General features: G+C 44.4%; 1 protein-coding gene across 1 annotated transcript in view; it reads left to right on the top strand.

Moving 5' to 3' along the window:
- Positions 1-12,208, top strand: part of KIAA1210 (KIAA1210 ortholog) — a 46,233-nt gene extending 34,025 nt beyond the window's left edge. Inside the window, exons 7-11 of the mRNA XM_068963103.1 lie at positions 1,719-1,824; positions 3,977-7,747; positions 8,872-9,071; positions 10,469-10,574; positions 12,036-12,208. Of these exons, the coding sequence (XP_068819204.1) occupies positions 1,719-1,824; positions 3,977-7,747; positions 8,872-9,071; positions 10,469-10,574; positions 12,036-12,208 (4,356 nt within the window). The remainder of the gene's footprint in view (positions 1-1,718; positions 1,825-3,976; positions 7,748-8,871; positions 9,072-10,468; positions 10,575-12,035) is intronic.
- Positions 12,209-16,423: the final 4,215 nt, after the last annotated feature.

Here is a 16,423-nt window from a genome sequence, read left to right as displayed (position 1 = left end):
AAGCTAAGGTTTTTTCCAGTAGTTACGTATGGATGTGAGAGTTGAACCATAAAAAAGGCTGAACACCAAAGAATTGATGCTTTCGAAATGTGCTGGAGAAGACTCTAGAGAGTCCCTTGGACAGCAAGGAGATCAAACCAGTCAATCCTAAAGGAAATCAACTCTGACTATTCATTGGAAAGGCTGATGCTGAAGCTGAAGCTCCAATGCTTTGGCCACCTGATGCGAAGAGCCGACTCACTGGAAAAGACCCTGATGCTGGGAAAGGTTGAGGGCAAGAGAAGGGGGTGACAGAGGATGAGATCATTGGATGGCATCACCAACTCAATAAACATGAGTTTGAGCAAACTCTAGGAGATAGTGAATGACAGAGGAGTCTGGCATGCTACAGTCCATGGGGTCACAAAGAGTCGGACATGACTTAATTACTGAATGACAACAACAAAGAATTTTTAAAATTTGGTAAAGAATGTGTCAGTTAGCTGGAAGATTCACTTGGCTGAGTCTTTAGCCTCAGTAACTCTCGGCTATAAGTAAATGGCTATAAATCAGAGATGGAGGAGATGAAAAGATTGAGTGGTTGCAGGCATTTTACCGGGAAGGACACTAAAGCACAAATAGATGTCCAAGGTCATACACTCTGGTAATGGCAGAAGTAGGACCAGCACCCCATCTTCTGACTTCCGGTTCAGTTCTATGTTCACCCCCATCATGTTGCCCCTAGCTTAAACATTGCAGTTTTGCTTTAGTAAGAAAATAAAGTATAAGATCAAAGAACAGCTGGCAGAACGGTGGGCCTAGGAGGAAGGAGGACTTCTAGTAGCACTGAGAGAATCTCCTTGGTTCAATGTCAAGCAGAGGGTGATCAATCACTAGGCCATATACATAAAGTCCTGTATATGCATGATCACCTGGACACTTCACCACAAACCGGGACATATAGGGAATGTTGATGAAGGAAGATTTAGCAAGACCCTGCTTTCTGCATAGCCTAATTGAGGTAAGGCCTGGGTAGTACTCTCTAACAAGGTCAGGGCATCTACTTCTTCCTTTTGCCTCTCTCCCTGACACATGGATGAATGAAAATAAAAGTGTTCAGGATCCTTTATGACAGAGAGGCTGCTGCTACTGGCTCCCTGCTTTGGAATTTCTTAGGTCTGCAAGTCCCACAGGAGGGTTCCCCTTATTCTTAATTTATAGATGTGGACAGAGATATAGAGAGTAACTTGCCCAAGATCATACGGAGAGCACATGATGGAGCAGAGATCTGAACCCAGGTCTATCTGACTTGATCCATTCAAAAGTAAATAATTTTGAGCTGAGTCTGTTTACCAAGGCACTTTGAGTGGTAACATAGAGCTGTATGTTTGCCTTTAGATGTATGTCATGATTGTTATCAGGCCCCACAGCCCCATCATCAGATTGATGGCCTTGCAGTGTGGGTCAGTGGTTTCTGAGGTGTTTTCAAGAGTTCCCTGCAGCATATCACTCAGAGACCAGAAACTGCAAGTCTAAATGAAGTACTGCCAGTAGGTAAAATGATCACCAGGTTATAGATACTACTGAAATAATTTCCATTGTGAATGGTATTGTTATGTTCCCAACACAGCCTTTTGGATAGCAAGGACTTTTTTTTCCTGATGATTTTTTTCTTTGGCAACCATGCAGGGGTGGGTGGAGAGTATTTCAGCCTGATTCAAAGTCTTTCCCTCTTCTAGGTGAAACCAAAACAGGAGGAGCCAAGCCTCCCAGTGGCTTCTGAAGAGAAAAGCGCAACCGAACCAAAAGAAGCTGACCAAAAGAAGCCGAAAAAAGACAGCGCAGGTTGGCATATCTTCGCCGTCATCCATAAACACATACTCAAGCTTAATGGCACAGTGCTATGTGACAAGAACTATGTAATGGATTACTTCCCAGGCCTCTATCCTTGATCTTCTGAGGGCTTAAAATTTAAGATGCATATTAATATGGTCCAAGTTTCTCCGTTTGAACTGCCCATTTAATATAGTTGCCACTTGTGTTAGGTAAAAGGTCATACCTGGCTTCTTTTTTACCTAAATGAATTTCCAACCAGAGAGGCATTTTGTGCATATTTGTCAGTCAGTTTCTTTAATCCTCTCCACCTCTAATGTCCATGCCAAGTTCTTCAGTAAGCCCAGATATCTGAGGGCAGCCAGTGATTTCCCCTTCAGCTTTCCCCCACAGCAACAAAACCAGACAACAATAACAGAATTGATGGGAAAAAAGCCTGTTTTTTAAAAGTTGCTTTTCTCTTCTAATAGAGAGAAAAGGTCTTGTGTTAACAGTGAGACCAGTTCTCTTATCCATGGACAAAGAGGGCTTGGACAGCCGCAGATGCCCTTGGCAGCCAACACCTATCAAACCCCCAAACAAAAAATACCACTGGAGTGAAAAATCACTCTGTGTGTTTGTGTGTGTGTATTGGCTCCAGCTGATAACAATCTAATTTCCAGCAACACTTGGAAAACCAAAATTCCTGTTCCACAAATTAAGTCAAATAGTTCTTTCATATTTTTGCCATAAAGGGTTTCACAAGTGGGTTCAAAGTCAGGATACCTCTAAAAACATTTTCCCACGAAGAGTAACAAAACCACAAAACTTTTGTATATAACAGCAACAAAGAAATTAAGTGAGTGACTTTTAACTTTCTTTTAATCCTCTTTTCATATTTATTTTTAATAGCTGTCCCTTTTACACAGAGGATAAAACTTACTCGGTGTCCGGGAGGGCAGATACATTGATTTTCCATGTCATAGGAGTGGTTTGGAGTGCAGCTCCCTGCACCCTCCACGCCACCAACCCCAACCTTGCCCAGTTCTAGATTCTAAATGTGTAACCACTAGATGGAGCTAGAGACCAGTGGATGATGACGAGGGGAGGTGGCCAAGGCCCTCTCACCCAGGGATTAAAGTGAGTGGTAAAACACCAATACTTTGGCCACCTGATGCAAAGAGCTGACTCTTTTGAAAAGACCTTGATGCTGGGAAAGATTGAAGGCGGGAGCCAAAGGGGACAACAGAGGATGAGATGGCTGGATGGCATCACCGACTCAATGGACATGAATTTGTGTGGACTCCGGGAGTTGGTGATGGACAGGGAGGCCTGCCGTGCTGCAGTCCATCGGGTCACAAAGAGCCAGACACGACTGAGCGACTGAACTGAACTGAACTGAAAAAACCCGCCTGCCAGTGCAGGAGACGTGGATTCTCTGGAGGAGGGTATAGCAACCCACTGCAGTATTCTTGCCTGGGAAATCCCATGGACAGAGGGGCCTGGAGGGCTACAGTCCATGGGGTTGCAAAGAGTAGGACATGACTGAACACACATAGTAATATTACTAGGGAAGAGAAGATCAACCTGTAGAACTGCTGCCTTGTGTTTGACCTGAGGCCTGTGGATCAGTGCAAATGTTAAGGCTTTTCAAGAATTTCTTTGCATGTATATTATGTTAGATCATTTTAATAGAGTTGAAAGCAGAAGAAGCGGGGAAGGCATAATCCTACCTTGCAGATAAACCCCTGTTGACACCTTTCTTAAAAAAATAAAAATACCTGTATATCATGTTAAAATTAAGTAGAATTAAGTAGAAAATATAAATACTAAGGAGGAAGTAAAATTTCCTTTCACCCTGCCCCAGTCAGTTTCCTAAAAGGTAATTGTTACAAGTTCAAAAATTGCTTTTTGATGTGTCTCACTTCTAATGGTGGAACACACTGTTGATATGATGGTGATGTGCCAACCTTGGAATCAGTTCATAAAACTGAATTTCACTTATATTTAAAAATTTCCAAATGCAGAAGGCTAACAGTGACCTAGTCGTTCTCTATCTTCTGAGTAGCTACTTCTCCACACTAGGGAATTCAATAGCAAACAGGTACCCACTGGGACAAGGCAGAGTATTCTTATTTTAGAAAATCAAAAGAACACATTTTTCCTTTCCTTCTGTTTGGTACAGGTGCCTCAAGTCAGGAACAGAGCAACAAGATTGAGATTGCTAAACAGAAGACAATGGATCCAGCTATAAACACAGATGCTACTGAGAGTCAGAGTTACCCATTTCCAGCAGCATACATGAAACGCCGTGGAAACAAAAGCTCAAGTACTTCAGGAATGAACGAGTGTGGATCTAAAGGAAGAAGCTTTGAACAATCCACTGGAGTGCTTGGCCTAAGTGATGGAGCTGGGTCCCCACCTGCTGATAAGAACGCCAGGGATTGCCATTTCTGGCAACTGTCCTTAGAGAAGCAAGTCATGGAGCAGCTCACAACACCACAGACAGAAAGCACTGCTCCTCAGGAGCTGCTGTCAGGTAAAGATGACCCAGGAAGGGGAATTGCTGATGCAGATTCTGAAACCAGAAAAGCATCAATATCACAACTCAAGCCTGAAGACATGGAAGAGCCCGTGGTGGGTGGTCTGTCAACATCCCATGAAAATGGGACTTCTGGAGCCAAGAAGCCAGAAGCCGGGGCTGCTCTATCACATGTGGCAGGAAGGCCATCTACACCCCAAGATCCTCTCTCGGTGGCAGTGGATGATCAGATGTTTATGGAGCCTTCTCAGAGCCAGCCTGAAAAGGAAGAAGCTTCTGGCTTTGATGTGAAAAGTGTCCAATTAAAAATGAAGTCCGCTCAAGAGACCCTCAAAGAAAAGCCTACCAGAAGTGCTCTGCAGGCCTTAACAGTGAGGCTCTCCAGGAGCATGAGTGCCTTGGTGGAGGGAGCCTTTTGTGCCAGGAGACCACCTCCCAGAAGCCTTTCATGGTCCTTTGGGAAGTCAAAACCTACAGTCATCATCTCAGATTCCAAGAGCACGTCAGAGGAGGGCAGTGATTCTGAGCAACAGCTGGCTCCTGGACATTCTTCCCCACCCTCCAAGATGCACGGGAATGAAGAAGTCTTCCCAGAATCAAAAGGTTCAGCTGTGGAGCTGAGCAGTCCCGAGCAGCAGCAGGCCCCTAGGTATTCTTCACAGTCCTCGGGGAAGTCCAAAGCCACAGCTATCTTCTCTGATTCCAAGAGCACTTCCAAAGAGGGCAGTGATTTCGAGCAGCACCAGGCTCCCACACCCTCTCTCCAGCCCCTGAGCAAGTCCAAAGATGGCCAAGAAGTCTTCACAAAATTGGGTTCCTTGGGACAGATGAGTGGTTCTAATGAGCCGCCGACTCCCACATGTGTTTCTCAGGCTGTGGGGGAGCCTGAAGACAAAGTCTCCATGGGATCAAATCGTTATGTGGAGAAGTACAACAGTGCCAATGACACCAAGGAAGGGGGGTCTCCCGGACCCCCTGCCCAGGCCATGGGATCCTCTGCCCAGGCTGTGGCAAAGCCTAAAGACCCCAAAGAAGTCTCCCTGGCTTCAAAGACCATACCTGAAGTGCAGGGTGCTTCTGAGTGGCAGGTGCCTCCCAGGGACACTTTCCAGTCCTGGGTGAGCCCTAAATTCAAGCAACCCGCCTCCACAGGCCCAGAGAGCGCAGCCATGGAGTGGGGCATTTCCATGGAGCCACTGCCTCCCAGAGTGACTTCTAAGCGCCTGATGAGGCCAAAAGTTGAGCCACCAGTCTCCTTGGACCCAGGAGTGATGACACTTAAAACGATGACTTCTGCAGGCGTGCTGCCTCCAAGACATCCTTCTCAGCCTTCAGTGAAACCAGCAGCTCAGCAAGAAAGCTCTGCATGTCCAGAGAGCCCCGATGTTGAGAACACCACACCTGTACACTTGCTGACTTTCCCATGTCCTTCCCAGGCCGCAGTGAGGCCAGCAATTGAGTACCAAGACTTCATGGGTGCAGAAAGCACTGTGGTTGAGAAGAGCACTTCTATGAAGCCCCCGATGAGAGCTCTAGCCCAGCAACAAGTCTTTGTGACTTATTCTGAAGCTGAACAGAGTGTATTTGCAGGCTTGGAGGGTTCTGTTGCTCAGAAGATCAGTCTGATGGAGAAATTGCTCCCCAAATATCCTCCCCAGTCCTTGACAAATCCTCGAACCCAGAAAATCTTGGAGAGCACTGCTGTTGGGGAGGGCAGCTTTGTGGAGGTGCCACCTCCCCAGCCCTTTGTGAAGTCTAAATTCCAGCCACAGATCATTCCACTAGAGTCTGTGAGTGCTCCCACAGAGTGGAGCGGTCCGGGCGTGCCTGTGCCTCCCAGACTCACCATCCAGCAGTTCTGGGAGATCCCCATGTTTGAGCAACCAGCCTCTGAAGGTCCAGAGAGCGCTGCCTTCGAGTGGGGCATTACCATGGAGCCACTGCCTCCCAGAAGGACTTCTCAGGCCTCGATGAGAGCAGGAGTCAAACAAGCAATCTCTGAAGGTCCAGACAGTGTCAACACTGAAGGGGATGCATCTACCGAGCTGCTGCCTGACAAACATCCCTACTCCACTGTGAGACAGAAAGTCCAGCAAATATCATTGGGTTTTGAGACTGCTGCTGCCAAAGTGGGCATTTCTGGAAGGCCACCGCCTTCCATATATTTCAGCCAAGTGCTTAAAAAGTCTAGGGTTCTGGAGATGTCCTCACGTCTAGAGAGCATGGCTGATAAAGAAGTCATACCTAAGAAATCAGTGATTGTCAAGCGTCCTTCTCAGTCATTTGTGAAGTATATGGCACAGCATGTCTTTTCAGAGAGGCCTGGTACAGAGGAAAGAACTCACATGGATCCTTCATCTTCAAATCTACCTTCCAAATCATTGAAGCTGAAAGTTGAGCAGCAAGTTTCCTCAGGCTGGGAGAGTACCAATGTTGAGGCAGCCATTTCTTTGAAGCAAGCGCCCATGAAAAGCCTTTTACCAAGCTTGGGGAAGCCCAAAGGCCTGCAAGAAGTCCTCTCCCATTCAAAGAGTGCTCCTCTGAAGCTGAGCAGTTTTAAAGAGCAGCTGCCTCCCAGACATCTTGCCCAGACACTGGGGAAGTCTGAGTACCAGGAAGAAACCTCCTCAGCTTCTGAGAGCTCTCCTGAAGAATGGAAGAGTTGTGAAGAATGGAAGAGTTGTGAAGAGTGGCTGCCTGGCAAACTCCCCAGCCAAGTCAAAGATGGAGCTGAGTTTCAGCCACTGATGCTCTCAACAGGCCCAGTGAGTGCACCTGTGAAGTGGAGCAGTTCTGAGAAGTATCTGCCTCCCAAAAGAGTTTTTCAGGCTCCTGCAGACCCTGAACATCAGCAACAGGTTTATCCAAGTCCCATGAGTGCTGCTGCTGAAGGAACCACTTTGGAGAGTGAACCTAGCTGCTGGTCTCTACCCAGAGACCTGGCTTCTCCAAGCAAAATCAAGAAACCCAGCCAAAGCTCTGAATACCTCACTAAGAACATCACAACTGGCCCTACCAAGCTCATGCTGGCCAATGCTCCTTTCTTGCAAGCGCCCACTTCTGGAAGCAGTTCTTCTCAGGAGGAAGTTCCTGAGAGTGATGATCAAAATAACAGCCATTCAGATTCATCCAACAACAGGGCTGATGTTGAAAAGGTTTTTGGAGTCCGACTGAGAAGAACCTCTTCCTCACAGAAGTATAAGGGTGAGAAACAAGGTTTTATCAAGCTTTTTTCACTCTCATTGGGCTCAATTTCATCCTCTGTAGATACAGCCCAGCCAATCAGAAGGGCTTCCGAGGGGGCCCTGGGCACCATGCAAAACCTCACCACAGTATCTGACTTTGCAGAGAAGCAACAGAGGAGGCCCAAATCTGAAAGGATGGCCAAGAAGCAACCTGCTTACAGGATTCCAGGTGAGTCTTTATCTTCCCAGATGGGCAGCAGGTACCAAGAGGTGAGAAGAACCAGAAAGCAAAATCTTTAATGGGAGGAAGTCTGTTCTAGCCTTGCCCATTGCCTTGTGGCTTTGATAGGGCTCGCTTGGGGATTTAGGGGCAGAATAATGCTCTATTCTAGATGAATAGATTTGGAGATGGTTAACTTGGAGTCTTCTCTTTCCCAATGGGGTCTCCTTTGGACATTTGTCCACATTCTGTAATGGACATGTAACCATCTCCCCACCCCCCTTACCCCATATACATACAGATGGGATTTTATGCCTTTCTCAAAATATCTTTACATGTATTATGCTCCCTTCAACACCACATAGCTTTTATTTATTTATTTATTTATTTATTTGCTACTCACCATGTGGGATTTTGGTTTCCTGACCAGAGATCAAACCTGATGTAGTAGAAATATAGAATCTTAAGCACTGGACCTCCAGGGAAGTCCTCCATGTTTATTTTTGAAGCCAACTCATTAATAGAGCACTATATTCAGACTCTCAGCTTGAAGTCTTAATTTATTATAAATGTTTGTACTTCCACAGCTTCTTAACTCACCTGAAATGTCTAAGAATCAAGAGCTAGGTGACTTTTTGAGCATTTATCTCTCTCAAAGCCTTTGTACCTTCAGAATTATCATCACATAGTCTTGTACATGCCTATAACCATATTCATAACCACACACCTTCATTAGAGACTATGAAGTAACAGATGCAATAAGATTTTCCTCGGAGTTAGAGAAATGATATCAGCGGCCTAATCATCTGGCCTCCTAGGAACTTCTCTGGCCCATTTGGCAACCATTGTCCTACCTGAACTGGGGATAGAAAGAGAGATAGACAAGGGAGGGAAAGGGACCAGTAAGAGGACAGTTGACAAACTCTGAAGTGCAGCTTAACTACTCAAGGTATTCCTGCCTCGCAAAGTTGTGGGGAAGGCACTAAAGAATGGGGCCCTTCTCTATTTGTTGTTTATTTTCATTTGGCAGTTAACAAGGATCCCATTTGAGACATTATTGCAGGTAGGTCCCAGTCAGTCTCAAGACCCAGCCTGCCTCACTTTAGTTCTACTTTCTTTCATTCCTTTTTCAGGAAAAGCTCCTGGTCGATGGTCAGACTATGCCACCTCAGAGCCAGCTTGGATAACCGCGATAAAGCAGGAGCAGAGGAGCTTCCAGGCCAACATTCCTCCCAAAGAGCCAAGACCCAAGAGTAGAGCTGCAGCCAAGGCTGAGATGAAAGAATCCAGACACGGAGTAGGACCTCGAGCAGCCTCCAAAACACTCCAAAAGGTCACTGGAGCCAATTGATTAAGCTTGTATTAGGAACTTTGCCAGACATGCAGTTCCCCACCTCCTTGGGTGCATTAATCAAGGCAAAGGGACTTTTGAGGGGAAAGACTTGGTTTGTACTCATAGAAAGGTGCCCCCACTTTATGTTCCTAAAGGATCTGTGAAAAGCGATGCATAGAGAAGGTTCTATAAATCAAATCCTGTTCTAAATATTCTAGAATAGGATTCCTCCAAATTGGTTGAGGCATAAGTAGATATAAGAAAACCCCAAAGGTCACCACTGGGGTGAGTTGAATATATTCTTACAAATATTTTAGCCTCTAAATATGTATATGCATTTAAGAAACTGAGTGGAATTAAACTATTTTTTTTTTCACTTAACATTTTATTTCTGGGCACCTTTCCATTATCAGTACATAATGATTTACCTTTATGTAAATAAAGGTAATGTTTACTGTTCGGGCTTCCACATATTGATTTGGTTTGGTCTGGCACCTCCCTATAGATTAAAAGTGAAATTATGTGATAAACTAGGCTAATGGATCAGAACATGATAGGATGACATCTTGCTTTTAATGTCCCATTTGCAATGTCTTTGCAAGTTTTAGAATGAGGACCCCTTTTGTCAACACTGCATAAAACTGCCTCAAGAAAACTCAATGAAGTTTACATAACAAGAGATGTCTAAGTTCCTATACCTTTAAGTGCTTAAAGAATTTGTTGAAGGATCATGTGAAAATCTGTTCTCACTTTTTGCTTTAAAGATCTTTTCATTTCATCATTATTATTTTTATGGGAGCAGGATCATACAGGTAGAAAAGTCTACCTTGGTTAAAATTTTGTCAAAGGGAAATATACTAAGATATGTAAACTAATTAATTTAGATCAGTTGTGGTGAGGTTAATTTGAAAAGCTTAAACTGTACCATTTTGAAAAGACCTATAGTTATATCATTTTCTAATGCAAGGCATGATCACAAGATGTAAACAAGTTTTGTTGTGTAGAAATCTATGGAACCCAATTAATTGATAAGATTTGTTTGCAACCACCACATTTCGGTGAGCTTTCTGTTAAGTGCTGGTAAACTGCTGGAGAAAAGGTTGTAGTCGAGCTAAGTAATTCTCATGTTAACCTGTTTACTACACTGTTTATATGATTAGATAACCTTTTCTCCCAGCTCAGAAAGGTGATAAAGTTGAATCAGCTTAGATTTTGTGATCCTAAATTCTGAACCTAGGTGCTTTCTGTGCTCTTTCCTTCCTTACCTCTCTTTCTTTTTGGTTAATGTTGAACTTATAATACCCAGGATGGGACGTGCAGCTATGATCTGAGTAAGTAATTTGCTATTTTCATATCAGGACTTATAAGATCATTCTGTTCTCATTTTTGTATTAAAGAGAACTGGCCTTGTAAGTGAAAGCCAACCAAGAATGGTTCTCACTTCTGATGTCAAGAGACAAGAGAAGATGGCACCAACAAAGCCTCCAAAGTCTACCAAAACAGGTAAAAAACAAAAACAAAAAAAAACACCCTATCCCTCGACTCCCAAAAGAGCTCTCACAGAATGTGAAACTTCCCATTTCAAACTCAGGCAATACGTGTCTCTTCCCCTAAATCAGCTTGTGATTCTCTCATGGTACTTCCATTAGATACAAATATTAGCTTGTTTTAGGAAAATCCAACTATTATGACTAATATAAGTCAGTCCAGTGTGTAACTTTCAGAGGGCCTTTCAGTCTTTTACCCCATCAAGGAATCTGTATAGGAACAAAATTGTGATCATGCACTAGAACGTTCCTGTGGCTGGTATTCAAAAGGAGAGAATACCAAGCCACTTTCTAGTTCACAGCAAAGTGGTACTTTCTCACCCTCTACATTCCCAGTGAAACTGTGAAAAATAATCCAGTATAGATGCCCAATAGTATTGAATTTTAAAAAAACTATTTAAAAGGCTTGTTTCAACCCCTCCATATTCTGAGCAGGGATATGAGAGGTGGGGCATGTTGAAAGCTAAGAAAAACACTGTGCTGTGATAAAATCGAATGTGGTCTCGTCAGTAGAGTTATGTGTCAGAGGGATTTTTTTCTTTCTAGAAGGAGCAGGGAGAGGGGAGGATAGGTTTATATTGAGTCATCTTTGTTCTCTTCCTTAGTCCATCTCATGAAGAAATTAGACTAGGAATTTAGGAATCCACTGTCTGGCCATGATATAGCAGCACAGTAGGTCAAGTGAATAGCTTCTCATGGGCACGGTACTCCTATCAAGTGGTTTTCAACTCTCACTATGTATTAGAATCACCTGATGTGATTTTTAAAAAATTATAGATGGTTTTGGATCCACTGTTGGAGATTCTAATTCAGTTAGTTCATGAAATAGCATGTGCATGTGTATTTTTAAAGAGACCCTAGATGGTTCTAATATGTGACCAGAGTTGAGAACCACTGGCTGACTCTAAGCCACTAAGTCAATCAACCGTAAAGCAGGATGAGGGAAGGAGGTACTTGCAGAACTGGGGCATAGCGAGGTAGTCTTGATATAATGTTATTTAGCATAGACTTTTCCTGGGTGGACCTATTGAGTCATCAACAGTGATTTCATACAACATAAGGGATTGGAAAAACAAAAGCAATATTACCTTATTTGAAATTTTAAAAACTGAACGGATACCATATAACATGTTTCCGCTCTGGTCTCAGTTCAAAAGTGTAAGACAGTCCAATAATAACAACCCAAAGATTGGCAGTTACAGCTGCAGGTGTTTATTCTGAGGCCTTCCAATGTCCAGGCCTCTGTGGTTCTAGCCATACTGACATTACTCCTTTCACATACCACCCTATAGCACTGACTTTTAGAAACCAGAGGAAACCTAAAAGGAGGGAAATTTTTATTGCATCCCATAAACATACTTCAGTATCTCTGGGGCTTCTTACTGCTTATGTGTTATTTGCTATGGTTTGGTTCCAGTTGGATTTGAACATGAGAAGATATTTCAAGTACCTTCGATGGAAAAAGAAACCAGGTCTGCTACACGTCCAGCCATGCTACCACAGCCGGTTGAGCCGGCTGAACCGGTCTGGTTCTCCCTGGCCAAGAAGAAAGCTGAGGCATGGAGGCTTATAGCAGAAATGATGCAATAAACCACTCCTGGGTGGAGTATCAGCATTTCAGATTATAATTGCCAATAGCTATATTAATGCCATGTAGTGAATTATTTATGGTAGCCATTTTTATTAAGCATATGAGCCTTAAAATGGGCATTAAAGCTAACAATTTTTTGAATGAAATAGATCCCATGAATGCCTAACCTTCAGTACAGTCACTGCCAGCATCCGAAAACCCAGCATTTCCTTTATAAAAACTATGTAAAATGTTTGCACTGCTGTTGAATTGAGAAATCTTTAACTTTGGACCATGGACTGTAGAAGGGAAAAAGCTAAAACATTTTGGTGGAGCAACTAAGAGGTAGGCATTTCCCTTGATCAAATAAATTCATTCTAATGGAAATATCCAGATGATCTGGTCCAAGGATTGGCTTATATGTTTTATGAGCCTAATTAAATACTTTAGTTCTTTCGTTGCTGCTCTGAACTTTGTAAAGCCTCCTGAGAAGAGGTGGTATTGATAGAAGTGAAAATTCTGGGTTTCCAAGAAAAAAATTTGCACAGCCAGCTCCCCAGTCTGTCCAATGCCCTTTGAAACACCTTCTTTGTATCCCTGAGGGCCCCCAACCCCTGCAACTTACACAGAGCTCTCTTTGCACATGCCGCATGTCAACCTGTTGCAAGTCTGGCAGCTGTGAGCACCTTCCTATGAGGCATAACATTCCTTGGGGACTATCATACTCCTCTGAGGGGTTAGCCCTCCAGTGTTTGACCTCTTACCCCAGTGCTATTGTGGCCCTCTCTAGTTGCTCAGAAGCATAGTACATGTCATACACATCCTATTTTAAAAGCACTTAAGACCCTCTTGAAATTCAAATTTTGCACATGGGGGCTTCCCTGGTGACTCAGACAATAAAGAATCTGCCTGCAATGCAGGAGACCTGGGTTTGATCCCTGGGTCAGGAAGATCCCCTGGAGGAGGGCATGGCAACACACCCCAATATTCTTGCCTGGGAAATCCCATGGACAGAGAAGCCTGGTGGGCTACAGTCCATGGGGTCGCAAAGAGTCGAACACAATTGAGCAACTAAGCACAGCACAGCACAGCAGAGACCAAAAGCTGTGCTTTTAGTCAAGCAGATGGGAATCCTTCCACGAAGGAAGTCTGGGGCTCCTGGACAGCTGTCTTATGCCCAGGCTCCCAGTAGCCCAGTTTCTTGTTGCTTTCCCTCAGCAGCCTCTGTTTCACAAAATTTGGGCTCAAAGCAAAATTGAATTCTCAAAGCCATAGAACAGGTCTTTCTGCTAACTGGAAGCCTGGAGTGATTGAATTAGCCTCTCCCCGCCCTCATTCCTAGAGGCACACACACCCAACAGTCACTAGGCTGGACAGCTCCCACCTCCCCAGTGAACCCCTCACTCCAAGTCCTTGCCCTCCACTCCACCACTCCCTCCCCAACCTGCCACCCACACCCCCACACCCACACCCACACACAAAACACTAAGGGAGAGCTCCCACCTCCCCAGTGAACCCCTCACTCCAAGTCCTTGCCCTCCACTCCACCACTCCCTCCCCAACCTGCCACCCACACCCCCACACCCACACCCACACACAAAACACTAAGGGAGAGCTCCCACCTCCCCAGTGAACCCCTCACTCCAAGTCCTTGCCCTCCATTCCACCACTCCCTCCCCAACCTGCCACACACACACACACACCCACACCCACACACAAAACACTAAGGGAGAGCTCCCACCTCCCCAGTGAACCCCTCACTCCAAGTCCTTGCCCTCCACTCCACCACTCCCTCTCCAACCTGCCACACACACACACACACACACACACACACACACACACACACACACCCCACCCCACCCCCCTAAGGGAGAGCTCCTTCTGGATGCCTGGACAGTACCTGGCTCATTTTCTCAGGAAACCCAGAAGTGTCTTAGTATTACACCTTTCATGGTATCTGCCCCTGTCACTGTGGAGCTACTTTGTTTAAACAGAAATGCAGCCCTAGACATAACTGTGCCTTTAATTTCTGAGTAGGGTGCTGCCTTATGCAAGAAAAATTCAGGCTATAGGGTGGGAGAAGCAATTTCAACCCTTGGTGCTTGGTTTTCCTGATGATGGTATAATGTGATACTGTACAATCATTTGCTGGATTTTGCATTTTCTCTATAAAACAAGTATTTTTCCTTATACTATATTTTTGCCTTTTTGATAGTGCTAGGTTTTTGATTGATTGGGTTTGATTTCTGTTGTATTTCCATAGTGAATAGTTCATTAAGGTAGATGCCTTTACCCAGGTAATCCTGGTAGGTTAACTGTTACACCTCCCTTCCCCCTTTTCTCAGGCTGGACCATAATTAGGTTATTCTCACTCTAGGAACTCTCCATTAACAATTTCTTTTTCACACTTAACAACAAAAAACTATGTTTTAAGTAAAGAGGTTAAGTCTTTTTTGATGCATAAAGGCACATTTTGATAAGTTTTCAGCTTCTTTGATTTCTGCTGTATGCAAAGCAAATAAATTCAATAAAGCTTGTTCTATAGTCTGTCTCTGTCACATGGGGAGGGAAATTAAATAGGTTATTGACAATTTAGACCCAAGGGTTGTCAGAAGAGCAAATGATCTTGAGAGGTTGTGTGGAGCAGAAAGGACCCCTATGCAGGTGTGCCTGACCAAGCTGATGGCCTCCAGGTGGGCGTCTATATGAGGGAGTGGTACTACTAAAGAGGGGGTTTTCATGTGTAAACACATGAGGAGCAAAGAGATGGGTGGGAGAGAAAATGCAGACAGGTGAGTAGAGGGGACAAGATGGAGGTTGTACTGCAGCCTGGCTCAGGGACTAGGTCTGAGTCTTCCTGCAAGATGGGCTTCTAGAACAAGCCATTATCAAAAGGAAGGGGCCCTGCTGTGCTCAGGTAACAAAGTGTAACACAGAGTGAGCAAGGGGAAAGAGTAATAGAGCAGAAAATAACATTTGTCCTATTTGCAAGGTTCAAAAAAAATGTTTAGTAGGGATCCACATAACATGTCTAAAAATATTTGAAATGTTTAAATCAAATGATAAACCATTAAATAAGTTGTATCTCCTTCCATGACAAATGTACCTTTCTAATGACCTGAAAGGCCAGGTTGGGATTTAGAATTCTCAGACTCCTCTAAGTTCTGCCCTGATGATGTAGGGAGAGCTGCCCTCCTTCCCTTCCCCCACCCATGCCCTGGCTCCTAGGCCAGGCCACACCCCACCTCTGGGCCTACAACCCCTCCTTGGGCCTGGGAGCACCCACCCCAGCAGTGAGTGCAGTCAGCACCCCCCAGGACAGGTCTAAGAGGAGCACACGGGCCCTGGAAGCAGGCTAGGGACTGTTCAGGGCTGCCAGGTACCTGGAGCATGGGCTAGCAGGGACACACCCCTTGTTCCCACGGGCTGGGCTCCTGGCCCTGGCAGGAGGGGTGTGGCTGAAAGAGGACTAAAGTGGCCCTCTAAAGCATAGAGCTCAAGACAGAGATACCTCTTCCCTGGGTCTAGAAACAATACTATTTTAACAACTAGCACCGCAGAAATACTAACAAATCAGAACCAGTTTGAAGGGCCTCAAATCATACTACTTGACCTGCCCTTTTAGTTGAAATAATGGTGACAGGGAGTGCTTTGCCTTCTGTCTCACCATGTGGTTCTAGCCATAAGGAATAATATAACACATTTTAAAACATCAGCATCAGTGACAAAAAAAAATGACAGTGTAAGTGTTAAGTTTACTTTGACAGATATTAGTGGAGCACCTACTAAGTGGACAACTCAGTGCCTAGGACTTTGGGAAAGATAAAACATTTTAAGGCCCCAAACATTCAGAAGTTCACAGTCCTGGGGGAGGCGAGGTGGGGGCAGGAGATACACACACATATAAATCATGCACAAATACTTGGACACGAATGTTCATAACACCACTATTCACAATAATCAAAAGGTGGAAACAATGCAAATGTCTACCAACAAAAGGAATGGATAAACAAACTGTGGTATATACATACAACAGAAATATTATTCAGCCCTAAAATTAAATGCTGATACATGCTACAATGTAGATGAGCCTTAAAAACATGCTAAGTGAAAGAAGCCAGACACACACGTTCACATATTGTATGGTTTTGTTTATAGGAAATGTCCAGAATAGGTGAATTCATTGAGATAGAAAGCAGATTGGTGGCTGCCAGGGAATTGGAGGGTGAGGAAAT

Source organism: Capricornis sumatraensis, chromosome X (genome assembly GCF_032405125.1).
Source record: "Capricornis sumatraensis isolate serow.1 chromosome X, serow.2, whole genome shotgun sequence".
NCBI classification, from domain to species: Eukaryota; Metazoa; Chordata; class Mammalia; order Artiodactyla; family Bovidae; genus Capricornis; species Capricornis sumatraensis.
This window is presented reverse-complemented; position numbering and strand designations above follow the sequence as displayed.